Source organism: Galeopterus variegatus, unplaced genomic scaffold (assembly GCF_000696425.1).
Source record: "Galeopterus variegatus unplaced genomic scaffold, G_variegatus-3.0.2 Scaffold4386, whole genome shotgun sequence".
Taxonomy (NCBI): Eukaryota; Metazoa; Chordata; class Mammalia; order Dermoptera; family Cynocephalidae; genus Galeopterus; species Galeopterus variegatus.
In genome coordinates, this window is record NW_007730497.1 from 29,756 (window position 1) to 57,564 (window position 27,809).

The window sequence follows — 27,809 nt, forward strand, 5'->3', positions numbered from 1 at the left end:
ACAACCAGGCTGTTTTTCCAAATTCATCCATAAGTTGACTATTTGGAACTTTTAACACTTAATTGTACAGATAAAAAAGTCTATAAATGCTGATTAATTTCCAGGTAATTAACAAAAGCCTTTACAACTCATAGTGTGCCTGAAATTTGTAAGTAATTTTTCAATCACATTTAATTTCCCTTCATAACTGTCTCTCTAAAAAATGTTTTCAAAGCTCCAATTGAAGCTTCCCTATTTTCTCACTCCCTTAGAATAATATATATTCCCGTGCCACAGGTTTCTGCTCCCTCTGTGTATCACCCTAAAAGAGAACACAACCCTTCACAAACTCCACTGTGTACCAGGGCAAGAAGGAAGTGGGCCTGGTGCAAAAAAACAGGTGTGAGTTCCATATACTGACACCATGAGAACACCTGCCAAGCTGCTCTGCCATTTCAAATACAGCATGAGTCTAACAAAATGGCCAAATACAGGAGAGGTTGCAATCACTTTCTAGAGACATTGAGCTCCAGATGTTCTGACTTGGGAGAGGAAAGGCAGAGAATGGATAATTTACCCCACCAGCCTTGAGGCCTGAAATTCAGACTCTTCTGCCACTGTCTTATATGTTCAGGTTGCTTCTAACCTAGAAAGTGTTCATGGTCTGTGGACTTCCCACATCTGAAAGCCAGCATAAGAGCACAACCTCTGGAGTCAGGCATACATGGCTTTGAATCCTGACTCCATATTTTATCAGTAGCTCTCTGTGCCACCCTTCCCTACTTTAGAGGGTTTGCCGTGAGAATTAAATGAAGCAATGTATGAAATCTCCTAGTTAGTACCTTACTCATAGTAGGTGGCACTTAATGTGAATTCCATTCCTCTTACCCCTCTGAAGAGAGCTATAATTTTGATATGGATCACTGGTATTCAAGGTGCAATTTTGAGGCTACAGCTCAGAAACCCACCACGCCAGCCCCATAGTGAAAATGATAGTGTGAAACTGGCCATGATATGAAATTATGAAACATGAACAACATTGAAGCTAGTCATTACTTTAGCTGTTCTGGTGCAGGTCCCAGCACCTCATTCCCAATTTCTGTCTTCATCCCACACAATCCATGTCCCTGAAATCCAAGTGACAGTTTCTACTCTTCCTTGCCTGGAGAGTCATACTTAAGTAGAATCAAAAAGAAATGGAAAAAAGTAGAACCCATTGACATGTTACATATAATGGAATAAAAATCAACTGCTATTTTTAAAACAAGTATTTATCTCAGTTCCCACCATCTAGTATAGAGAATAAGCTACACTGCTTCCTATTTCCAGAACATTACAGAGTCATAAAGCTATAAACTATAATCTAAAATGTTAAATATTTTAAATATTATAAGTTTGATGTCAAGTACCAGATAGGATAGATAAATGGTCTAATTTCTTAATTATAAATATATTCAAATGCATAATAATAATGCATAACTGTTAGATGTTATCAATCCTGCATGTATCTACACAGTCATTTTAAATCACAAGTCATCAAGAAGAAATTAAGTTGCATTCTATGGCATTACTGTGATATATAAAAATGCACTTACCAAAAAACATGTAGCATTTATCAATGTCAATGCTGCTGAAAATAATCACACAGAAAAACAAAGGAAAAAGTAAACAGATTAAAGAGAACCCAGTTTAATTCTCTCATTAAATTTTTAGAAACCTAAGACTGGGCATATAGGGGAAGAAACATAATGACAATAGAAAGAAGACTTTCTGAAGATGTGTACAAATAAATGTCATTGTTTTCATCAGCTCAGAAGGAAATTGTTTTCTCAACTAAACATATGTTTTCACAAATTAGGGAGGGCAAATTTACTGAAAACATTCCTTTTATTAATATATAAGACAGTCTGTTTTCTGGCAGGATAGAGAAATGCACTATTCTGAAACAATATCCTAAATTGAGCTGAAAAGAATTCAATATTTGATGATTCACAATTTTTCAGTGGCTCAGAGTCATGATCATGAATATCATTTATTACTGTACTATGGCTGTTTGGAACAGCATTTAATAGTTTGATTAATATACAGACTAAAGCCTTTCTTTTTTGTGTGTACATTTCAATGCCAAATAAAAAGAACTCTTGGCAAAACTGTGAAGAATGCATTTTCTCTCAACATATTCACTACATATTTCTTATATGATCTAGACCTTTTTTAGAAACCCTTATTTTTACTACACTAAAGTGAACAAACTATAGGATAGCAGTTTCAAGATGTCAATAGAAAGGTTCTTGATTTCAGAGGGGGAGTGGAACAGAGCCCACCACCTGCCTCTTTCCTCTCCCGGGAAGGGAATGAAAGCCTCTGGGAGCAGACTCCAGTGACTGCTGCCCACCAATGATCTATCAGGTTATCCTTGAAAATTAATTTGCACATTACATTGATCTTAGACAACACTCTAGGCATCAAAAATGTTTGAAGCAAATTTGAAGCTATGAGGCCTGTAAAACTCTAGCCAAGTGTTATTGTATGAGTCAGGAGCTTCGATAATTCATCACATATACCTATACATGCATTTGCTTATATATGCATGGAATATTTTGGAAGAATACATAAGAAAGTGTTAAAAGTTATGAGGGTGAACTATGTTCAGCAGTTTTGGGGGATATTTTTGGTGGCTGGCCCGTACAGGGATCCAAACCTTTGACCTTGATACTAACCAGCACCACACTCTTCCAAGTGAACTAACATGCCAGCCTGAAGGATCAACTATGTAAGTGGAAGTGTGGAGTGGCTGAGAGTCTTTCTTTCACACTCCTTTGCAACATTTGATTTACTTAATCATATGTATATATTACTTTTTCAATAAACCTAATTTAAAATAATAATTCACTTCATTTTCTAGTATCTTTAATTTTAAAGGCCATTCACTAAATTTTTATTTAATTTACCATTAAATAAGGAAAAGATCAAGTTGATACTCTGATGTCTCCCTCCTTTTTGTCACAAAAAGAAACTTCAAAAGAGGCACCATTATTCAGCAATGACCCTTCTGAGAGTATAAACCAGCACAGTAGAATTTTAAAATGGCAAACTTAGTTGCAAGAATTTGTATATTCCTTATACGCCATTACTTTTATTTTTTACATTATAGAGCCTACTGCTTTTTATTATCTTATATTTTAATCTATCTTGTGGTGCCTATTTTCACACACACACAGGACCACACATTGTATCAAAATCTTAGAATCCAAAATGTATGTTTTTCCTAATCGTGATTTTTTTAGTTTCAAAACAATATGATTTCTAACCTGTGGGTTTAAAAAAAAGGTCACCCTTTTATTTAAATCCACACCCAGAATAGCAAAATAGAACACTTTTTTTCACTTCATCGAAAAGTTAGAAAACAGAAACTACTACAAGTCATTTACAATTACCACTCACTTTTACTACAGAAATCTCCCCGTTGATTTTAAAGTTACATGTGTCAGTGATGGGGAAAAGCCTAAACCATACTTGGAACTAGGTGGATAGATGCACAGTGGACGCAATCTACCTACACTGGCGCTGGAGCTTGGTAAAGAGACATACGTAGTCGTCACACAGTTTAACTCTGAACAAGGGTTTTGAATGTATTAAGGCACCCAGTAATTTGAATAGTAAGTAGATCCAAGTCCATCCTTCGCTGTCATCATTCATGTGTGTGTGTGTATATATGTATATATATATGCATGTATGTATGTATACGTATAGTGTGTGTGAGCATAGTTTTATACTGTCTGTACCACCAAAATTTATTTTAATCTCACATGCACATGATTACTCACATACATTTATGCTAAGAGGCCTTTTTTCAGAGCCTGTGCAAGGGTTCTTACCCCCAAACAACCTCACCCACAAAGTCCTGCATCCAAAAGATGAAATCTCAAGCACAGGAAACAAACACCACGGAAGACAGACAGGGGAGGATAGAGGTTTACAAAATCCCGACCAAATGGACGGAGAGAAATTCTTTGGGGGGTTAGGAAGTCGGGAAGTGTTTTCCCCTAATGTGGTGGTAACCACAAGGACTGAGGATGATGCTTGGGGGACTGATTGCTTTCCGGTTGTGCTTTCTGCAGCGCATTAACCCTGGGCTCTTCCATTGCTCTTTACTGTGCTGCAGGATCCACTAAAAACTCTGCCTACCTACACGGAAAGTTCCCGTGTCTTGGGATTTCGGGACCATTTGAGTCTACAGGGGATTTTTTTCACTTGAGAGTAAGCTGTGCATTTCATTTACTGTGCGAGAAAAGCTAACCCTTCGCTGCGGAGCAGTGCATAACCATTCCGTGGGTCTGCATTTATCCTGAGTCCTCCCTTCCTGCTTCCATCAACGGTTTAGTGAAGCTTGCAGAGAAAATGAGGGAAAGCATCCATCAAAATGCAAAGACACAGAGCGGAACTTTTCCTCCGATGACTGTCCCGGGGTGGGGGGGTGGGGGGGGAGTCACTTCTGCTTCTCATGGCCGAAAGCTGAGTCTGGGAACCTCCAGACGAGGAAGGAAGGTTTGGCAATGAAGGAGGTGGGAGACAACAATGCCGAGCCTGAGACGCCTCCGGACACGGTACATCCTGCCCGGGTCCCCGACCCACCCACCACCCACGCTCCCGGACGGCGCGGCTGCGCTTACCTTGATGATGCTGCTGCGTCGGGGGGTCGCCCGTGCCGCCTCCAGGAGGGCGGCCTCGGCGTCTGCTGGGGCCCCGGCGGGGCCCGGTAGTGCGACCCCGCTGCGACGGTCTCTCATCCGGCCCCCAGAGGCCGCCGCGACGCTGTCCCAGGAGGCGGCGTCCAGGCCCACTCGGGGGTCGCCTTCGCTCCCAGCCGCGTCGGGCGGTACCGGAGCCTCCCTGCCGGCGGCGCCCTCGGCCATGGCCCGACGCGTTTCGGGCTGCCTGAGGGAGACGGCACGCCCGGCAGCGGAGTCCAGCCGCTGGGCACGGGTGCGCTCTTGCACCAGAAGGCGGCCCCGCCAGACTTTGTTTCACCGCCCCGCGGCGGCGGCAACTTTCTGGAGAGGAGACATCGCTCGGGCAGAGACGTCCTCGGGCTTTGGTACAGGAGGCCAGCAGACCAGCGGGGGACGACGGCGGGGTGGGGAGGCGATGTGAGCGGGACGGAGGAGATGTGAAAGGAGAGGGAGGTATCCGAACTGATGCAAACCCTCGCTCTGCGCCAGACAAAAGGCACCGGACGCCAGCCCAGGAGGCCTTCCGCGACGGGACGCGCGCGGCCCGGGAGAGGCCGGAGCCGGGCGACTGCAGCCGGCGCACCCGCCACCTGCCCGCGGACAGCGGCGCAGCGGCCCCAGGAAGTGCGGCGGCGGCGGCCTCCACTCTGCTGTGACAGGGAGGGAGACTTGTTTTGACAGCACGTGGGGATTGGCAGGCGTCTGAGCCTCTTAGGAGCCTCGCCTCGCCGAGGGGGGTCGGCCCGACCAATCCTCACGGCGGAGGGGTGTGCCCGAGCGCGAAGAATGGAATGTGTTCAACTGGGAGCCGGCCCGGCAGGGCTCGGGTACTCGAGCGAGGGCGCGCGCGTGTGCGCACCCGCAGGCGCTCCGCGTGTATCTTAGGAAGTTGAGATATGTGAAACGAGCTTGAAGATGCAACAAAATCCGGGGGCCCGGGTGAGGGAAGGAAACCTTCGTTTGCAAAACAAAGCAATTCGGAAGAAATGGGTGTTGAGAATTGATGTCGAAGCGTTTCGGGGGTGACAGACTGAAGCTTCCCATGGTCAGGGGTTAATTGCAGGCTCTCACGCCAGTCCTTACAAGTCAAGTCCATGCAGTGATAAACTAGGGTTTACTGGGATCCTAGAGTTCCATAATTTGCTTCAAGTTCCTTGAAAGAATTCTAAGTCTACTCTGCAATATGAATAAATACGACAAAGAAAGGGAGTCAGGTGAAAAAGATGAGGGTAAAAGGAAATTGAACCATTTAAGTCCTTCTGGAGAGTGACTCCTAACAAAGAACAGATATGATGGAAGTCAGATAAGTATAAGGTGGCTTGGGGGGATTAGTCCTTATCCTAAAACATTCCTATTTGACAATGGTTCAACCTCCTTCCTCTAGATAATCCTATATAAAGATAATTTGCTCTTTTCCCGCAAGCTAGAGACCAAGAGGAGAGACGTCTTTGGATGATGCATTAAGTCACTAAAATTAACCATAGCATGCTCAGATGCAAATGATGGCTCTAAGGTTCCCTGGGAAGACAAAAGACTTAGCATTTTAATTAAAAGGGTTTTTTATATATTAGAATTTATATTAAACATCACTTATTAAACTATATCTTGATTATTAATAATTTAATAATTTGAGATTTTACTTGTTCCTCAGTCTGGCCAAGAGCATGAGAAATTCTTCAGCCTTTTAAGACCCAGAATTTTGTTAGAATCTCAGAATTTTAGAGATGCATGGGGAGTTAGGGATCATCCAGGGCAGTCCTTTTATTTTACAGATAAGATGAAGACCCAGGGAGCCTTGTCTACTAGTTAGTGCAGGAGCTGAAATTAGAATCTGCCACCCAATTCCTTCGGTAATCTCTTCACTACTTTATCTGGCTCCTCTGGGACTGCAACCTGTCAGAACCTGGACCTTTGGCAGGTTTTAGATTTGACATTTACCAACTTCTAGGAAAGACCTAGAAGGCTTTGCTTTACCATTTCTTTAAATATAAATGTAGCCCAGTGATGAATGTATTGTAGATTAGCAGTAACCTCTGGTTTTAGAAACAACACCACCCTCTAGTGAGATTCTGAGAACTGCATCCGTAATAGCAAATGCTTTCCTCCTCCCCTCCCCTCTCCCCATACATAAAAGACAGGAGGGGAAACTCAATGAAAGATTCCATTTCAGCCGGTCTGTCTTTATAACCCAAGACTACAGGAAGGAAACAAAAGGGTGCCCAGACTTAAAACAACCATACATGTCCTTCACCTCTGTTAGTTCTGGGAATTCCCACGTATGTTATATAGGGAATATTTTTACTTGCTATCCTCACAAATGTAACCTATTTTAGGCTATCATTTTTTTCCCTTATCTTTAACTATTACTACATTTAACTTCTGTCTTTCACAGTTGTTATCAGTGTTTCATTTTTCTTTTTTACTGAAATAAAAATCTCATTCTGGGGTTGTCCTTTGAAAAATGTAACTGCAGGGCCGGCCCGGTGGCGCACTGCGATAGTGCGCCGCTTGGGAAGCGCAGCGGCGAGGGTTCGGATCCCACATACAGACCGGTTCCCGCTCACTGGCTGAGCGAGGCGCGGGAGCAGCACCGAGGGTTGCGATTCCGTTGCCGGTCCCGGTCCGGTACGGGGGCGACACTGAGGGTTGCGATCCGTTGCCGGACACGGAAAAAGACAAAAAAAAAAAAAAGAAAAATGTAACTGCAGTTATGTCACTCTTTATCTTGTTCTATGATATTAGTATCATTTACAAGGATTTCCCATCCTACAGGTTTGTGTACCATTATGAAGATTTATTTTTTAAAGCATTAAAATTAGTATCACCTTACTAACATTTAAGGTCAGTGATCTTAAAAAAAAAAAAAAGAAAGAAAATACAGCATATAGTTTGCAAAATATTTTGTTTCTACTAGACAACGTCCAGTAGGACCCTTCTCTCTTTCGTCCCTTAGCAGCCTTCCCTGTTACCCTCATGTGAAAGTACACACACACGGACATACCCTCTTTCTCCATGTATATGTGTATATATTTACACACATATGTATCATTTTGTGTGTGTGTCTCTCTCTCTCACACACACACACACACACACACACACACACCCTCTGAATCCTTTGCTCTGAGTGTCTGTTCATAAAGTTCTTGCCAATTCATTCTACATTCATTCGAGAAAATAGTTGGGCCCTGATCTAGCAAGACTTTCATACTATTGTCTTCTAACATAAGCTCAAAAGGCTTCTCCTTATACGCCTGATACTCATTTAAAAAATTTAAATTTAAATTTAAAAAATCCTTCTGTGCACCTCCTCCAACCCAGGAATAGATTCTTCTTTGAGGCCCCACTTCAAAAACTGGGAGAATGGGGGCCAGCCCGGTGGCACACTGCTACAGTGCGCCGCTTGGGAGCATGGTGGCGCTCCCGCCGAGGGTTCGGATCCCACATACAGACTGGTTCCCGCTCACTGGCTGAGCGAGGTGCGGGCGCAGCACCGAGGGTTGCGATCCCATTGCCGGTCCCGGTCTGGTACGGGCGCGACACTGAGGGTTGCGATCCGTTGCCAGACACGAAAAAAGACAAAAAGGAAAAAAAAAAAAAAACTGGGAGAATGGACTAGCCAGATTCAGTTAAGTCAGCATCCACGGGCACATTTCTACCCCCCTATTAATAGTCCCCCTTTCCAGATTACTGTTGCCCACAATTCCTGCCTCACCAAGTCATTGTGACAATCACTAGACTGGCAGATTGGAAGTTGGGGACCAGTGCCGTTGGGGAAGGCAGGCTGTGAATAAGAGTAATGAATAGGCAATTAAAATGTCACCACCTCAGGAAGGGCTTCTCTGACCACAAATCTCAAGTTGCCCCTACAACCCTGCACATGTCATGTCATTCATATTATTGTTTTGTTTTCTCATAGGATTTTATCACTATGAATAAACTGTCCTGTCCATGAAATTGTTTACTTATATATTCTGTCCAACAGACCCCCTATCTCTGCCTCCTCTATCTCTGATTACATGGAATGTAATCTCTATGTGCATAAAGACCTTGTAGATTTTATTCATTGCTGTATCTCCAGCTTCCAGAACTATGGCTGGCACAGAGTAGGTGCTCAATAAATATCTGTGGACAAAGGACGTTTGCAGTTCTCTCACTAAATAAAATAATCACTCCGATAAAGAAAAATTGTTCTGTGACCGCTCGCACAGTAGGACTTCTCATCTTCAAAGATCCTAGAATTGCATTTTAGAGCAGAAATCAGAGCAAGCAGTTGCAAAACTAGAAGAAGGGCACATGTATTTGGAGTAACTTGAAATCCGAAATTAGACTGACAGGCAACTGATAGGAACCTAGCAAGGTCTAGCAAACCTGAAAATACCTACTCCAGCATCAAGACCAGATACATCAGTATAGTCCTTCCAGCCCAGGGAAGTCACTCCAGAACCTTGGGCCTGAGAAAAGTCCAGTGAGAATATTAAGACATTCTACATACTACCAGGAAATTACAGTGGGGTAAGAGAAATGTCATTTTGATAACTGTTTTCTATGTATCAGATAATCTTATATGAAATATTCTGATCTCCACTTTACAGATAGGAAAATTAAGAACCAAAAGGATCAAATACCTTGCTTGAAGTTACAGTCAACTAGGAAGTGAAGGAACCAGGATTGGAACCCCAGTCAGTGACTTCAAAGCTTGTGCTCTTCCTGCTACACAAAGTTCTCAGAAGATACAAGTCCCATGGCTGTCCTGGAGACTGAAGAGCCACTCCTTCAGATTTGGGACCACTCACAATAGCCAAGACACCTCTTAACATCAACATTACCTCTATGACATCATGGACTCTGAGTATCACCAATTCATTAGTGTGTGAAGAAACACATATATTCTTTCATCCACAAATGTATAAGAAAAATATATTAAGGGCTAGTTCTCCTGATAAGTTCTACTGATAAGATGCACTGAACATGATCAAAGAAGAGTATACCGTTCTCAGTTGAGTTACATATAACTTTTTTACATTTAGTCATGCCCCCTCTCCAATACACATTGTAATCATTTCAATTTGCTAGTTCAAGAAAATTGAATTTGCAAGGGAATTTGTAGTGTAAATATTATAGTAGAGAAAATACATACAAAGTCAATTAAAATATAAGCAAAACTTAAATAACCCTCTTAAAATTCAAGTTTTTATCTTAAAAGGTATCCCTTTGTTGCTTATACTAGAAATTAAGTAGGAAATTTCAGTAACTAAAACATCAAAATCAACTAACCTTATTTTAAAGTACAAGTAGACTTCACTCCACAGTAACAGTCCTACAAAAATTAAAAGTTACAAATTGTTTGTAATAGGTCTAGATTATCCAGATTATTAAATCTTCAAAATACTGAAAGATGGTAAGTTTTAAAAAATCTTTAATTACAATTAGTGTTCTTTCAGTGTCTGATAACTGCTGCTTCTTTTAGATGTTGGGAAACCTCCACTACCTGCAGGAGAGCAGAATGCCCAGGTGTCTATCCATTAACACTGCCTCTCAGGAACAAGTCCCCTCAGGCTAAGATACACTATCAGGAGCTTCAGGCCAATCATCTGGAACAGTCCGTATGCACAGGGCAAATGTCTTTTAAAAATAGACCAGCAGTGTTGATTTATTTTCTATGTATTAACTTACTTTGACATGGATCCTGGAGTTGGAGCTGAGGACACAGCTATGTTCCCACTGATGCAGAAGCCACAGAGGCATTTATGAAAAGTACCAGTGAAATGGCATCAGTAAGGCCCCCATGAAGACCCATTTCTCTATTTTACTTATCAACTGGAATATTTTCCAGGAACAAAGTTATAATAGAAACCTCTTCAAATAGACATACATCTGATGCCGGACACATTAAATGCAAGTGTGAATATACAGTAGGTTTCTTCTCCCCTCCCACCCCCCATCCTAGGTACATACCCCAAATCTAATTCACCTGCATGTTGGTGGGATTTATTTCCCTCCAATTTGTGCAAAGACATGAAGTTTATTACTGCTTTTTAACATCATACGATGCAATGGAAGAAAATATAGTCATATTTCTTCCTCTAATGCACTCCTTTCCTTTGGTCATGATGTAATACTCTTATGCCTATTTTGTAAACCTTATTGCTATGCCCTTGTTGCATTCCACCTCAAATCTTTTGGGAGGAAGATGCAGAGCACAATATTTAGATAAACCTAAAATCATAATGCATGTTTTAAAATATAAGACAAGAGTAAAGTATGGTTCCTTTTGTAAGCCCTTTTTCAGGCCGAGTAAGTTTTCAGGTGTATACCTCTTTCATTAAACAACACAAGTTTGTCTGCTTTACAAAATGAGGAGCTATAAAAAGTGAGTCCTCCCTTTTTAAAAAAAAAAAATCACATTTGAGGTCAAATGTCTGATGAAAGCTGGATTGCCAGCATTTGCTCAGTCATCAACCCCTGTGAGAATCCCACAGTTCCCACCCTCACTGAGTACTATAGGTCACCATGGATACAATTGCTTCTACCCTTAGCCAACAGCAGAGGAGCAACAGCTGTTGAACTGCATTTGGGACTTTTGCCATTCTCTGTTCTTTATAAATTGCTCTGGTGAAATGGTTCAGATAATGTCATGATTGTTTTAGAAAGATTTAACAAAATAGCATGTTGCAGTAAACATCTGAAATACTAAGCAGCAGCAAAGTACTGAAATTTAATTTAACCTGTGAAGTGAGATAATAAGCAACAAGCATGTACAATACTACATTTAATGTAATAAGAGGTTGTAGAGCTTTTCTTCAAACTTTCCCCTAATCAAAGTGATTTTAATAACTAAACCGATAGCTACAGATTGAATTTATTTGGGAGATTCTTTGATGAGTAAATACCTAAACTCTGTGGGGGGAGAACCCACAAAACTGTTATTTTCAGGCTAATAATTTCTAAAGAATATGTTTTCTAATTTTTTTGATGGTTGCTACTTTTCTCATCAACACGCTGCTATAAATTATAAACTTCTGAAAAATAAAATGTGTGGGTAAAATAGAATTTTACCCTTCTGCCTGTCTTAATTTTTCCTATCTTCAAAATATGAATTTAAAGGGTTTTAGTCTGTTTAATGAAAATGTGAAGAGAGTCTGTGATCTGTGATTGAAACTAAATTAAAGACAAAAGGTATGACTATTATCCCTGTACTCAGTAGATGAGAAAAATATCATTTATTTAGTTATGAAAAGTAGCATACATACTATATATTCTCTTATTTCTCATCTTAATTTTCCTCACTCACCAATCATTAAATACATTCACTAGTGTGATAATATAGAAACACTTCATTAGCACTGTGTCATAAAGCAAATCTTTGTACTCTGGGGGATGTTCACTGATCTCCCTGGGGTAAGGTTATACATCTTCATCCCATTGACAGCAGGCTCAGCCATGTGACTTGCTTTGGCCAATGAAAGATTAGAGGAAGAGCTCCCTTTTGAGCAGAAGCTTTAAGAGCCAGCATAAACTTAACCATGATCTCATTTTCTCTGCCGCAAGACGAGGATAAATCCTAAGTAAATGTGGGTGGCATGGAGCAGACAGGGATGAAGCCAATCTATAATAGACGAGTAACATAAGCAAGAAAGCAACTTTGTTGCAAGCCTCATGGATATGAGGGTCATTTATTACTGTAGTATATTCTAGCCTCTCCTGGGTGATATACATACATTTACTGAAAGCCCTATGCTTTCCACAACCATGTTATTGGTTCATATGGCCAGATACTGTTTGATTGACAGTAAATATTTCTAGCATCTGCTAAACTAGTAAAATCTAAAAATGTTTATATATCCGATAAAGTTATGTATAGTTATTTCCATTTCTGTAACCTATCTTTCTCATTCATTTCTCTCCTGCAAGCTGTGTAAGCCCAACTTCCCCTTTCTAATTCAGTTTAGAAATTATAGCATAAATGTACTCTGAATGATAAATGCTGGCGAGGTTGCAGAGAAAAAGGAACTCTCATACATTGTTGGTGGGACTGCAAAATGGTGCAGCCTCTATGGAAAATGGTATGGAGGTTCCTCAAACAATTACAGATAGATCTACCATATGACCTAGCTATCCCACTGCTGGGAATATACCCAGAGGAATGGAAATCATCAAGTCGAAGGTATACCTGTTCCCCAATGTTCATCACAGCACTATTTACAATAGCCAAGAGTTGGAACCAGCCCAAATGTCCATCATCGGATGAGTGGATACGGAAAATGTGGTAAATCTACACAATGGAATACTACTCAGCTATAAAAAAGAATGAAATACTGCCATTTGCAACGACATGGATGGACCTAGAGAGAATTATATTAAGTGAAACAAGTCAGGCACAGAAAGAGAAATACCACATGTTCTCACTTATTGGTAGGAGGTAAAAATAAATAAATTCCCATACACACACAAAAAAAATGGGGGGCAGGAAGAAGACATAACAATTACAATTCCTTGAAGATGACATGACAAGCAAACAGAAAGGACATTGTTGGGTGGGAGGGGGGAGAGGGAGGAGGGAGGGAGGTTTCGGTAATGGGCCACAATAATCAACCACATTGTAGATTGACAAAATAAAAATTTAAAAAAAAAAAAATATATATATATATATATACACACACACATACATATTTTGGGGGAAATGGAAGATGTTCAGGAAATGGAATTAAAATGCATGCTAAGTAATGAAGTCAGTGCAAGCCTGGAAGGCTATGGGCTGGCCATGATGTATTCATTGAGTTTCAGAGAATCTTCTCCCCTGGGAAGCTTCATCTGCCTTTCAAACTGTAAGATGCATTTTAAAAAAAGAAGAACATTTACATTTTTATGGACATTTAAAGAAAAATCCCTACAATAAAGAACTTGTCAAATTCAAAAAAAATTATAGCATAAATGTGATCATATGCATACTTTTTTTGATACAAAAAACACAAAAAGCCTGTCTTGCCTATCTTGTGTGTATTTCCCTTCTTCCACTCACATCAATCCCTTGCAAGGTAGCTCAGGCTAACATTCATATATGTATTACATACATGTAACAAAGTGTGTTTTTCTCACAATTTGGTTAACCCAAATAAAAAGAGGGGAGATAATTTAATACATACTCTTTTGCATCTTCCTTTTCTCACTCAACAATAGCTAGTAAAAGTCCTACCACCTCATCTGCAATATCTACTAATTCATTATTTTAAATCAGTGCATAATATTTCATGGTGTGAATATATCATAATTTATTCAGGCATTGCCCTATTTGGTGTTGCTATGGGTTGAATGTGTCCCCCAAAGTTTCATATGGTAGAAACTTAAATTTCCACTGTGACAGTGTTAAGGGGGTGGAAATCCTATTATGGCAATTGAAAGGTAGGGTCTTAAAGAGGTGATTAGATTGTGAAGACTGTGTCCTCATGAATGAATTGATCCATTCATGAAGTAATGGGCATGGTTCTGATGGCTTTATAAGGAGAGCAAATGAGAAACTTGGTTCTCTCTTGCTCAAGCAATTTGCCATGTGATACCCCATGTTGCCTCACAGCCATCACCAAGAACAAGGCCCTCGCCAGATACGTTCCCTGGACTTTGGACTTCCCAGCTTCCAAAACTGTAAGAAATAAATTTTATTTCTTTATAAATTACCCAGTTTCAGGTATTCTGTTATAAGCAACAGAAACAGACTTACATGGGGTATTCAATTTATTTCTAGTTTTTCACCACTACAAACAATGTTGTAACAATCATTTTTATACATATCTTTATCAAACAGTGGTTTTATTTCTAAGAGTACATGTATTTTTAATTTTAATAAATAATTCTAGATAGCTTTCCCAAAGAGGTACAACATTTCACATTCCACCTTAGCGGGTATTGTAGCTCTCATTCATTTCTGCCAGTCTTATAGTTATACAGTTATATTCCATTGTTATTTTAATTTTCATTCTTCAGATTACTAAGCATTGTTTCAAATGTTTCTTGGCCTTTTGGAGTTGGTCTTCAGTAAATCGTTATACACGTGCTTGCCCAATTTTCTATTGGATTCAATGCCTTTTTCTTGTCAGTTTGTAAGAGATCTGTGCCAAACATGTAGTCGCCAACCTTAGATCCTGCTTTAATAAAGTACTCACTCCCCAGCTGTGAGAAGAATGATCCACTGACAGCTTCAGCTATTCACTTACTCAGGGCCCACTTCAATTTTTGAAACAAGCTCACACTCTTCTTGGGGCAGCCCATTGCCAATGAATGAGTGAGGCATTGATAGCTCAGGCTATGCTCTTCTCTTCTGTGGCCACCTAAAGCCAATGGGTTCTAGCCATTTCCACCATCACAGGACTCTTCCAACAGACAGTCGTTGCTCCACAGTTCCCCCTCATGCTGGTTGAGTCAGGTCATATCTGGGCTGATAGCTTCTCCTGTTCCTTCCTTTCCCACCTACATGTGTTACTCCCCAATAAACTTTTTGCACCCATAACTCTACATGCTTCCCAGCGAACCCACCAGGCACATTATAAATATGATCCTTATTATGTCATCTGCATTAGTAATATTTTTCCAGAACTATTGCTTATTGACTTTGTTTATGGTATTTTTGCCTATACATCATATTAATTTTCATAAAATCAAATATATCTATCTCTTTTATAGTTTGGGGGTCTCCAGCATTGGAGGAAGCACTTTTCCACCCCTAGGTTGTATATTAATTCCTACCTTTTCTTGCAAGATTTTTGTTGCCTTTTTAAATATTTAAGTATTTGGTCTCTCTATAATTTATTTTTAAATTTGGCTTATATGTGTATATAAGTGTTCATAAGTGTGTATAAGTGTTAAAATAGTTTTTTAAAAATAAGATGGGGGGGCCGGCCCAGTGGCGCACTGGATAAGTGCGCCGCTTGGGAAGTGCGGCGGCGCTCCCGCCTGAGGGTTCGGATCCCACATACAGACCGGTTCCCACTCACTGGCTGAGCAAGGCGCGGGAGCAGCGCCGAGGGTTGCGATCCCGTTGCCGGTCCCCGGTCCGGTACGGGGGCAACACTGAGGGTTGCGATCCATTGCTGGACACGGAAAAGACAAAAGACAAAAAAAATAAATAAATAAGATGGGGGTCTACTTTTATTTTCCTCCAGATAATAGCCATCTGGCCAACACTATGTATTAAATGATCTATCATTTTCTCACTAAAAAGAATTATCCTTCTTCTCATATATTAAATTCTCACATACTTCAATCTACTTCTTGTCTGTTCTGATTCCCATCCAATGCCAATTAATTTGATTACGGTGACCTTGTGTTATGTTCTAATATCCATCCTCCCTCCACATCGTAGCTAGAAGAATTTACGTAAAGTACAAATCTGACTCCTTGCTAGTAAGCTTTATTGACTTCCCAGTGCCATCTGATTAGGGTCCAGGCTCTTCAGCACATGTGGCCATGGCTTCTATCTATGTTCCTGGCTTCCTCTCTATGGCTACTCAACTTCTTTTCCATCATACTCTGTGATTATTGGGATACTTGAAATCCACTGACTACTGCATTCTATTTCATGCTTTCACATCTTAGCTACATGAAATGCCTTTCCCACTCTCTTCACTGGGCTAACCACCTTATTCCTTCTTCAAAATTAAGTTCAGGGGCTGGCTGCTTAGCTCAGTTGGTTACAGCACTGTGTTGGTAACTAACACCAACATCAAGGGTCCAGATCCCCAGCCAGCCAGCCAAAAAAAAAAAAAAGTTCAGACATCATCTTTTCCAGGAAGCCTTTCCAAAACCCACAAGATACCTATTACCCTCCATTATTACCTTTTGCACCTACTATACTATATTGATACATCTTTTTAATTGTGTCTGCCTCTATTTTAGATGGTAAAATTCAGGTCTTCTTGATTTTTGTACACTGCGAATTTAAGCCTATGATGACATATAATAGGCATTCAATAAATTCGTCTTAAACTATTGAACTAGAGCAGTGGTCCCTCAAGCATGTAGAAAGAAAATATTAAAACTCATATTTATATTTATCTAAATAGAATAAGTAGTAAATCAAACTTTGCCCATGTTTAACATGCAGAATTCACTGGGACACTCACTTGGTCCATATGTGGGTGAAAGAGGTATTTTGGGGGAAGACTGGGAGTTCCAGAGCATGAAAACATGCAGAAATGAATTTTAAAATTACATTATATAGTTAAACTAGAATAACCCAAAATGGATGGATGGCTTAAATATTCCTGGACAATGCTGTGAATCAAAAATAATTCTATGAACATTTCAAAAATGGAAAAGCAGACCTTTCTCCTGTTTCCACTGCATGCACATCGTTAGCCACATTATTAAGTGAGAATGATGACAATATTTAAAAATTTACTTTTTGAAGAAAAAAAAATTTACTTTTTGATGTTTGCACGTATACCCACTTCCGAAAACAACAGAAGGCCCTGAGTAGATATTGTGTCTTAAGAGATTAGCTAATAGTAGCTATCACCATTAGCAAGCCATTTTTTTTTTGAGGCACAACATTCATATTTTATTTTGTTAATGCATGATATAGACATAAACTTTTCGTTCAGATTCATTATTTGAAAAGAAGAATTTATCATTCTCTGACTCCCTAATTTGGCACTTTGATAAATTTCCTCTACATACCACACCCCCAAAATTCACTCTTTTTCTAGACCAAAAAAGGAAACATGCATATACACAAGTGAGCTGAAAAGTTACAACACAAGATAGTGATTTCAGTAAAAAAATAATCTCCCCAAATAAGCAGCAAGTAATATCCTTAGAATGGAAAGCTAGTAAAAATCCAGGCTAAGAAAACAATTAGGGTTTCAAGTTTTACCACATATGGACCAAGTTCTAGAACACTTCCCTTAAAAAAAGAACACCTTCAAAGTGAAATCTTGCCAGAAGGTTTGATTTTGAATTATATGTATGTATACAAACTTCTCTGTTTTAACATTCAACGTATTCAGGATTAATTCTAGAAAGCTGCTATAGCTGATTTATAAAAGAACCAACTGACCTAGGCTCAGAAAGAGAAAACAGGGGCAAACAATCCAATAATTTTAAGTAGTATCTCCCTATCTATCCCACCCATAGCATCACAAAGTTTTTGGTTTTTTGTTTTTTAGCTAATGCCGTAATAAGGCAGGAATTAAGAAAAAGTCATTTTTTGATGGATTTTTAAGTATTCAAATGCTTTAGAACCTTCTTAAAAATGCTAGATAACAGATCATATTCCTTTGGATGTTGCTTTAATTTGAAGCTTTGTGAAATCTAGATCCTCTGTTAAACAGTTCCGTGGTAATTTTGGTAAGAGTACAATACAAAGTCTGTAAAAACTACTCTATTGATGCCTAAGAAGGGGATTTTAGTACGTTGCTGTTTTGGTCCGAGAAGCATTTCAACAATTTTCTGCAATCTAGAGTAAAAAATAATGAATGAGAACTACAAATAGAAATCCAGTAAAGTAATCCTATCACGTAGGAAAACTCTGTTCCCCAAAGGTTTTCTACACTAATATTTTTTTAAATAAAAAAAGATGGGTTACCTGGCCTTCCACATTCAAACAGTATATGAAACTCAAGATGTGTATGTACGGAGGAAAGATTTGTATGTCCAAAGCCATCCATTTGCATGGAAGTCTTATTGCATTGCTTTGTGTGGTTCTGGTTTTGATCACCCATAGGCCATGAAGGGCTGGGAGGCCCAATTGCTAAGCACTCTCCTCCATGACCTCCATTAAACCCGACATGGGCCCATCAGAATCAGATTGCTCACAGTTGGGTAGTATACGGGCAGCATGTTGAGCTCATTGACAGAGACAATAAACAGACAGAACTTCATTCCTGCTGCAGCTGCAGGGCCAATGAGGTCCACCGCCTGGATGTGGCATGGCTTACTTGCTCACACCACAAAGCCCCAGCCCACTGCATCACCAATAATCATGAATGTCTTCTTTGCATATGGAGCCCCAGGAGTGGGTAGTTCCTCAGAAGTGATGTGTCTCTTCAGCACGGACTTGGGAGTGCAGAGAACAGGGAGGCTGCTGTTGAGGGTAGGGCTGCTGCTCAAGTAGCTACTGCTGCCACAGCTACTTATGCAGCTGCTTCTCACCAGAGGCTTGATCTCCTTGCTGGGGCTCACTGACATAAAGCTGGTAGATTTCCAGTTGTCATGGCTCTGCTTCCTGAGACAGAAAGGACTGTCATGAGCTTCCTGGGAGGAGGAAGACTTTTCACTGAGCAGCTCCATCAGTCTTCACCTCTGATGGAAGCTCACTCTGAACTGGTAGAGAAGATTACTGTCCACAAATGGGTTCTTGTGGAACACATACTATATGATTCCATAAGTGATTGGTAAGCCTACTCTGCCTCTTTCCTTGTGGTAGTATCACCTCCCTAAACCAGCCAATCCAAGAATTCAGATGTCATGAAGGTGCACCCATACTTGACTCCTTCCTCTTCCCTGGTGCTGTGGGTCAAATGTGTCCACCAAAGTTCATGTGTTGGAGGCTTGATCTCCATTGTGACAGTGTTGAGGGGATGGAAAATCCAACTGTGGTTAAAAGGTGGGGCCTTTAGGAGGTGATTGGATTCTGAGGACTGTGCCCTGGTGAATGGATTGATATATTCATGGAGTAATGGGTGTGGATATGATGGCTTTAAAAGGAGAGCAAGTGAGAAAGTTAGCTCTCTTTTTCAGCCCATTCCCTCCATGTGACACCCTAAGTTTCTACAGAAGGCCCTCACCAGATGTGTTCCCTAGACGTTGGACTCCCCAGCCTCCAAAACTGTAAGAAGTAAATTTACTTTATACATTACCTAGTTTCGGGTACTCTATTATAACTAACAGAAATGTACTAATACACCTGGGCTGCAGGAGTGTGTTTTCAGGGCTCACCAGTTTCTCATATAGTCTCTGTCCTCTCATGGAGGCCTTCACTTCATCATTCAATGGCAAGGTACTGGCATCCTTTCTAAAATGGTAGAATAGTTTGATGTCCTTGAATTTCTTATGGTCATCACACACATGATGAATAATGCCCCAGTCTGCTAATTTCTGTATGAGTTTAATTGCCATTTCTCTGTCAGAAGTCTCTCTGTGTTCAATCACCCAATCAGTTCTTTGGCAACAAAACAGTTGAGGTATGTCGTGAAATGATGTTGTCGATCTTTAAGAACCATTTCTTCATGCAGCTGAGCGTTTACTGGTTATTTATATAGGATATTACAAAGGATACCAGAGAACACCAGATGAAGAGATGGATAGGGCAAGGTATGGGGAGGTTGGGGGAAGGGGGGTGGACACAGAACTTGCATGCCCTCTCTGGGCCTGCCACCCCCCCAGCAGCTCCACATGTTCAGCAACCTGGAAGCTTGAGCAAGACATTTTTAAAGTAATGTTTTCTTCATCTTCTTAAAACTCTTCTGTGTATTTTTATAATGTGCATAAATACTAGTAGAGAGAGAAATAAGTATATAATAGATAAATATAAATGGTAGACATCCTCAAAAACCAATAGGAGTATGCAAATATGGATAAAGACCCATGCAGAAGAGCAAAGTCCTCAAGATCTACCCATGTTTTATTAGATCAAGAAGATGGAGGAAGTATTCGCTGAACACACTTCTTTATGATAAGTTAAGCTACAGGGAAAGGATGGAAGGAAACTTTATGGTATAGCCATTATGGAAAACAGTATGGAGGTTTCACAAACAACTACAGATGGATCTACCATATGATGCAGCGATCCCACTTCTGGGTATATATACAAAGGAATGGAAATCATCGTGTCAAAGGAATACGTGCACTCCCATGTTTATCACAGCTCTGTTTACAACAGCCAAAATATGGAACCAACCTAAATGTCCATCAATGGACAACTAGATAAGGAAAATGTGATATACATATATATATATACAATGGAAAACTACTCAGCCATAAAAACAAATAAAATTCTGCCATTCACAGCAACATGGATGAGCTTGGAGAAAATTATGTTAAGTGAAATAAGCCAGGCACAGAAAGAGAAACACCACATGTCCTCAATTATAACTGAGAGCTAAGAAAGACGATAATAAAATGTTGAACTTTCAGAAGGAGAGAACAGACCTATAGTTACTAGAGGTGGGAAAGGGATAAGGAGAAGTGGGATAGGGAGTTATTGGGTGAGGAACAAAAAAATTATGATTTCTAATGATGATCATCTAATAATATTGATTTGATCATCACATACTGTACACAAATACTGATAGTCAACTCTGTACCCCATAAATATGTTTTAAAAAAAAACCTTGACACTACCCAAGTTTATCAATAGGTGGTAGTCAGTGAAGCTACTCTATATGCTTAAATGATTACTTTGAATTTTGGTTGCTTCTAAAATTTTTCAGTGCATAAAGGAGACCCAAACTTAAACATGTCCATGTATGTAATGTAAGGACAAATTAAAAATAAAGTTTAATCCTCCCTGTTGAAAATAAGGAAAGAGACATTTTCCCCCTCTCCCTTTTCTTTCAGAATTTCTTTGTCCTTTTCAAATGTATGTAAATCTTTATAAAGGCCAAATAAGCCTCTTGCCAGTCTCAAGTCCGAAGACTTACTGAAGGACCTGGGAGCCATCATTTTGAAATGCAAAACATCAAGGGAGATAGCTCTCCTATCTCCAAGTTCCAGTTGGAGGGTGTAATGGGTTGAATTATGTTCCCCCAAAACTCCCTGAAGCTTGAATTGTGTCCGCCAAGTTTTATGTATTAGAAACTTAGCCCCACTGAACTGTTAAGAGGGTGGGAAATCCTATTATGGTAATTGAAAGGTGGCGCCTTGAAGAGGTGATTGGATTATAGGACCATGCCATAGTGAATGATTAAAAATGGTGGTCAAGGGCGTGGTTCTGAGGGATTTAAAAGAAGAGGAGAGTCTGTGTCTGTCTCTCTCTCTCTCTCTCTCTGCTCTCTCTGCTTCCACCATCTTGCAATGTGAGCACCCTGGATTGCTGTAGCCACCACCAGATGGACTTTGGACCTCCCAGCCTCAGAAACTGTAAGCAATAAATGTTGTTTTTCTTTATAAGTCACCCAGTTTCGGGAATTTTGTTATAAGCAACAAAAACAGACTAATATAGAGGGTCTAACTTTGGTGAGCACCTTGCTCTAATTTGCAAAACTACCATGAGAATTTTGTTTTTCCTCTAGATAAAGCCAATAAGCTAACATGGATGGTCACCACAATTATCAGGTAAAGTTAGGATGAACTACGTGTGATATAATGGTTGTATCTGCTTGCCCATATAAGGCAGCAAGATTCCTTTCTTGCCGCCTTTTCTTAGTGGATTGCCTATGATGCATATCACATTCTGGTTTAATGCTTATTCAAAAATGAAACGGTTTTCTGTCTCTATTAGCTTTATGGAGAGGTTTTGTGGGTTGGAAAAAGATTTTATTTTTTAATTATATTTTGTCAACAATAACAATGGATATTTTCTTCAGAATGGAACCAACAGATAAACTCATAGAAAGATGTTTTCAAGCCTACAGTCGTTAAATACAATGTGCTATCTGGATTTTCAGTGTCATAATCTTAGGTTACCAGATCTACACTCCTGGTACTCAACCCACTTGCAATCTCTGAGGTACCCTTTCTAAGAAAAAGAGTAGTTTGGATCTTTCTTGGAGTTATTCTGTTTCTATCATGTTTTCCTTCAACCAAAAGCAAGCAGAGGTAACCTGCTTAATCCCATTGTGGAGAAAAATCATTCCATGGTTATGAACTCACTTTAGCATATGCTGTGTTTTGCCCCCCAGATCTCTCCTTCAATACTGAGTCCCTTTGCAGAAATTGTCCTCAGCTGAAGAGTGCCATCTTGCCAAGGACAAGTGTCCTCCCTAGGAGCAGCCTGCATCCAATGGCCATACATGAGTAGATGGAGGGGAGCTGTAGGACTTTTACAAATGCCAGGACCCCCAGCCTCAAGGGACAACTCTGAAGGGCCACCCCAGGATTGGCTGAGGCCTCTGTTAAAACTACCTCACAACTCAACTTCTTCCAAGTCCTGCTTCTCTCTCTCTTCTCAGGTGCTGTTCCCAAACTCAGGTCCCCGCAAAAAACTCCTGCAAGCAAACCTCAGAGTCTGTTTCCTAAGGAATTCAATTTGCAACACTCACCAAGATAAAAAGTTTTCCAAATGTCAAGCAGTTATGGATGTCTGAGAATGTGACAGTGAAACATGATAAACATAAACCAGTGTTTCCTGATACCATTTAATGGTTACTGGTATTTAGGCAGGGCTGCCACTAAGCCATTCAGTACATTTTCATGAATTAGAAAACTGCACCCCCATTGAATGGATAAAGCCCTGTGGCTACGTGGTTCTGTGAGTTGAGCAGCAAAGGTTGGCTATCAGCCTACTCACTCCTTTGGCCAGACACCCTTATGCGTTTATAATCTGCACAACGGTATATGGTGGCCTGTGGTAGGTACAAAAGATCAGAGTACACCAAGGCAACAACTGCCCACTACTCGTGAACAGTGCTGTTGCTAGAGAAGAGTGGTCAAGGGACAATTCAATTCAATAAATGTTTATATACCGATGTTTGAAACGTCACGGGTAGAAAGACACTAGGGAAGTATTGTCAAGATGCCTAACAATATGAAAAATGTGAATTAAGAGGTGTCATGAGGGCAGGCCCCATGGCTCACTCAGGAGAGTGCGGCGCTGGTAGCGCCGAGACCGCGGGTTTGGATCCTATCTAGGGATGGCCGGTGCGCTCACCGGCTGAGCGTGGTGCAAACCACACCATGCCAAGGGTTGCAAGCCCCTTACCAATCAGGAAAAAAAAAAAAAGTGTCATGACAGTAGCTATGAAAATAACTCATGCATCAAATTTAAGGATAAGATAAGAACAAAAAGAGGTTAACCTTAGTGCTCAAGAAGTAAGAGCAAGTAAGGTAAAAGGGCAGGCAAACATTGTAGGACTGAATCTACAAGGACAATACGTTCTGGGTAATCATTCTTGCACTGAAATCTTGCTGTATGTGTCTTATACTTGACACAGTAGTTTTATTTTCTCTTAAGGAAATATCTGACAATGTACAATACAAAGGGATTTGCAGGTGAGATGTTTCCAAACATAAGGTCTTCCCCTCAAAAGCAACTGAAAACATGTATATAATTATTCAAACCATGCTTGTGTGAATGAACCAAGAATCAGTAAAATTGCAGGATATAAAATCAACGTATAAAAATCAGTAACGTTTCTATATACTAACAATGAACTATTTGAAAAGGAAATTAAGAAAACAATCTCATTTACAATAGCACCAAAAAAGTAAAATACTTAGGAGTACATTTAACCAAGGATGTTAAAGATCTGCACACTAGTCCCCCCCTTATTCAAGGGGGATATTTTCCAAGACCTCCAGTAGATGCCTGAAACCATGGATGGTACTGAAACCTATGTATGCAAGTATATATACTATGTTTTTTCCTATATATAAATACATATGATAAAGTTTAATTTACAAATTAGATACAGTAAGAGGTTAACAATAATAACTAATAGTAATATAGATCAATTATAGAAATATACCATAATGAAAGTTATGTGAATGTGGGCACTCTCTCTCAAAATATCTCATTGTACTGTATTCACCAATTTTCAAACTGCAGTTGGCCACACAGGTAACTGAAACCACAAAAAGTGCAACTGCAAATAAAGGGGAACTACTGTATACTAAAAACCAAAAACCATTGATGAAATAAATGGAAAGATATCCTGTGTTCATGGATTGGAACAATTAATATTAATATGTCCATGTCGCCCAAACCAATCAACAGATTCAATGCAGGTATCTCCCTTGCCCTTTGCCAGTGTTTTATTCTCACCCCTGTCACCTTCGTTCAAGTCCCCGCTACTTTTCACTTGAGCCGTTTTCTTCTCCTAGTTCAATTCTCTATTTCAGTTTCTGTCCTTCAAAAACTCTGAGAATACCTTTCTAAACTTTGGCTCTGATTATATAACTTCCTGGTTCAACACTCTTCAATGGCCACCTATTTGCAAAGGTCCCCTGCATAAAATCTTAACTTATTTGCATGATATAAATAGCATGGCAGAGTGCACTATGCATGGGCAATGGAATCAAATAGAACTAAGTTTTGAAAACTGCATCCACCAGTTACCAGCAATGTGAACTCTCTCTCCAAGACCCAGATTTTCAGTGGGAGAGACAGAGAGAATAACTAAGAAGATTTTAAAGGAATTGTGTCTAGCCCAGTGTTGGGTACATGATAGGGGCTCAATATCTTTCTTCCCTTTTTTCTGCCCACACCAGCATTCCAGCCTTACCCAGCCTGGAACAATGTGCTCCATGATGCCATCCTCCGTGCTCCCACCTTTGATCATAGTTCACTTATCCTATTCTGCTTGTATTTTATTTGTTATAAGCATATTAAGATATAATTATTCTTGAGTAATTAGGCTTTTCTCCCCTTCTAGATTGAAAATGCCTTGAGGACAAAGGTTTGATCTTCTTCATCTTTGTTTGTCCCATAGCATATTCCACTATGTACTGCACATAATAGGAACTCTATAAATGTCTATTAAGTTAGATTGAATTGTATAATTATACATGATTTATCCAAGTTTTAAAATGAAAAATTCCTTTTGGTGTAAGAATTAAAAGAGTCAGAAGCAGAACAGAGATATGCCATATAGTAAATACAGCATAACCCCCTAGCACCCAACGCAGGCCTTGAATTTCCCAAAATTTTGTTAATTTGCGTCAGACTGGACACCTACTGTGGTGAACAAATTTTTTTAGAGAATGCAGTCTTCAAAAATAAGTGCTTTTAGTCAAAGAAGTCTTGGGCAAAAAAGAGGATACCACCTATTCAAATCCATCATTACTACTGGGAAAAAACACCGAAAGATCAGTTCTAATGGTATTGAACAGTGAAATTATTATTTAGAAGTTTCAGTCTAAATAGGTTTGTATTGTCTATTTCCACAGAAACTAAAACCTGAGAAAATGAGCTAAAATTGCATACAGAAATGTATAATGAATTTTACGATGCTTTAACTAAGATGAACAAAAATTATGTTTCCCATTTTATTTTTGGTAAATAATATTAGGAGCTAATCTTTGAACAGATTAAGAATACACCCTGCTTATTTTTTAACCCTTTATCTTGAGAATTAAATAACCCAAAGTCAAATTTTTACAATAAAGAGTATAAAAGTTATTACTAATATAACTTTTAACAGTTGTTGCTGCTGATTCTTTAAAAATACACGACAAAATGGTTAAGATCAAGAACTATGGTTAGGAAGATCGAGAGTCAAATCTATATAGCTTTAGGCCTTGACCAAATTACTTATCCCCCATGCCTGTGCTTCATCACCTGTAATATGACGATAACAGAAGTGTCTATTTGAAAAGCTGCTGTGAGAATAAAATGATGAAATGACAGTGATCATAAAGCATTGTGCCTGAAACAAACTGAGTACCTGACAAATGGTGGCTATAATAACGATAATTAATATTATTACGTAAGTTTACTTACCTGTAATTACTTACAACTTGGTTGTACATATCAGCTACCTTTTAGGAATAGTCTTTACAAAGCAGTCTTCTTTCAAAGGAGATGCAGAGGCTATTGGAGGCTAGAGCCGCTTCAGCCGAGTGGCACGATCCTCGCCCCCTCCCGCGCGCGCGTGGCTCGGTCGCGGACCAGCTCCCTAGGCTGCTCTGTCGCCCAGCTGTGCTCAGCGGGGTCGCGGCCCGCGGGAGCGGCTCAGGGCGCCGGCATCGGGCGAGCGCCGGAGCCCTGCACGGGCTGCGCGGCGGGTCCTGACCAAGCTGCCCGCGCCGCCCCGCCCGCCCGGGAAGATGAGTGACGGCGACAACAGGTGCAACGCGGCTTCTGCGGATTCTCGGGAGCCCCTAAGTTTGACGCGTCAGGCCCCGGGAGCCAGACTTTAACTCTAGAAACTGCCCTCCTCGCTTTCCACTAGCCTTCGGAAGCCGCCCTTCCACCGGCTTCTTGCACCTTTGTAAAGCCTCGAGGTCACCTTAACCTCTCGAAAGCCACCGTCCCAGAGGCCGACTTTTCGTCTCCAAAGTAGAAGAGAGGGAAAGGCGCGCGGTGCATGGAGCTTTGCGTTACCGTTCGCTCTCTCCTCCCCAGCCGTCCGAAAGCAGGCGAGAGTGGCCCCAGAACCGAACCCCCGATCTGCACACTCCACGCCCGCCCCGACTTGCTGAGCGCTCTGCCCCTGAGACGTCCTGGCTGGGCGACCACGGGCCGCAGCCGAAACCCGCCCGCCCGCGCCCCTCCCGGGCTTGCGGTGCCCGCCCGCACTGCGACCCACCGCCCGAGGCGACGCCGCCCGCGCCCCTCTACCGCCCCAGGTGGCAGGTTCAGGCCCCGGGTCCGAGCCTGCGCCTCTACAGTTGCTACGCCGCCGTCGCCGCCAGGGGGAGAGAGGCCCAGTCGGGAAACTCGGTGTTGCTTCCGTGGTGTGAAGGTGCTTTCAAACTTCAGGGTTTTTTTCCTTTTCTCCCATTTTTGAAGAGCGGAGAGGAAGATGGAGACCGAGTACGGGGCGGTGAGTACGGCGATCAGGGCCCCAGGCCCCGGGCAAGCGGGGAGAAGCGGCCACGTGGACCCCGTCTCTGAGGCGCTGGAAGGGCGAGGTTTAGAGCCCAAACGCTCGCTATTTTGTTGGGAAGAAACGGGACTAGAGTGCCCCCTCGACCACTGGGAAGAGCCGTCACCACCAGGCCCCGTCGGGTTGTGTCGTGGGGTCGGGAAGGTGCGGCCTCCGGGCCTGGACTGGGTGTAGTCAGGCTGTGGGGTCTCGGAAACGGCCGGGAGGTTTCGAGAGGCGGCGGGTGGCTGGGCCCTGAGCACACCCCAGGATCCCGGCAGATTAACAGCTTTCCCGCCGAAACAGGGCTCGGCCGCGTCTTTGACGCTCGCTCCGGCCTCAGTCAGCCCAGCCGCCCACGGCGAGGAGGAGTTGCAGGGCGGTCGACGCCTCCACTCCCCAACTGGTCAGTGGAGACCGG

The 27,809-nt window shown here is 41.2% G+C and overlaps 1 protein-coding gene and 1 pseudogene across 1 annotated transcript in view; one reads left to right on the forward strand and one right to left on the reverse strand.

Moving 5' to 3' along the window:
• Positions 1-18,479: 18,479 nt before the first annotated feature.
• LOC103602964 lies at positions 18,480-21,362 on the reverse strand (annotated as a pseudogene).
• A 5,752-nt stretch (positions 21,363-27,114) lies between these two features.
• Positions 27,115-27,809, forward strand: part of BOLL (boule-like RNA-binding protein) — a 48,579-nt gene continuing 47,884 nt past the window's right edge. Inside the window, exon 1 of the mRNA XM_008587418.1 lies at positions 27,115-27,346. Within this exon, the coding sequence (XP_008585640.1) occupies positions 27,326-27,346 (21 nt within the window). The 5' untranslated portion in view covers positions 27,115-27,325. The remainder of the gene's footprint in view (positions 27,347-27,809) is intronic.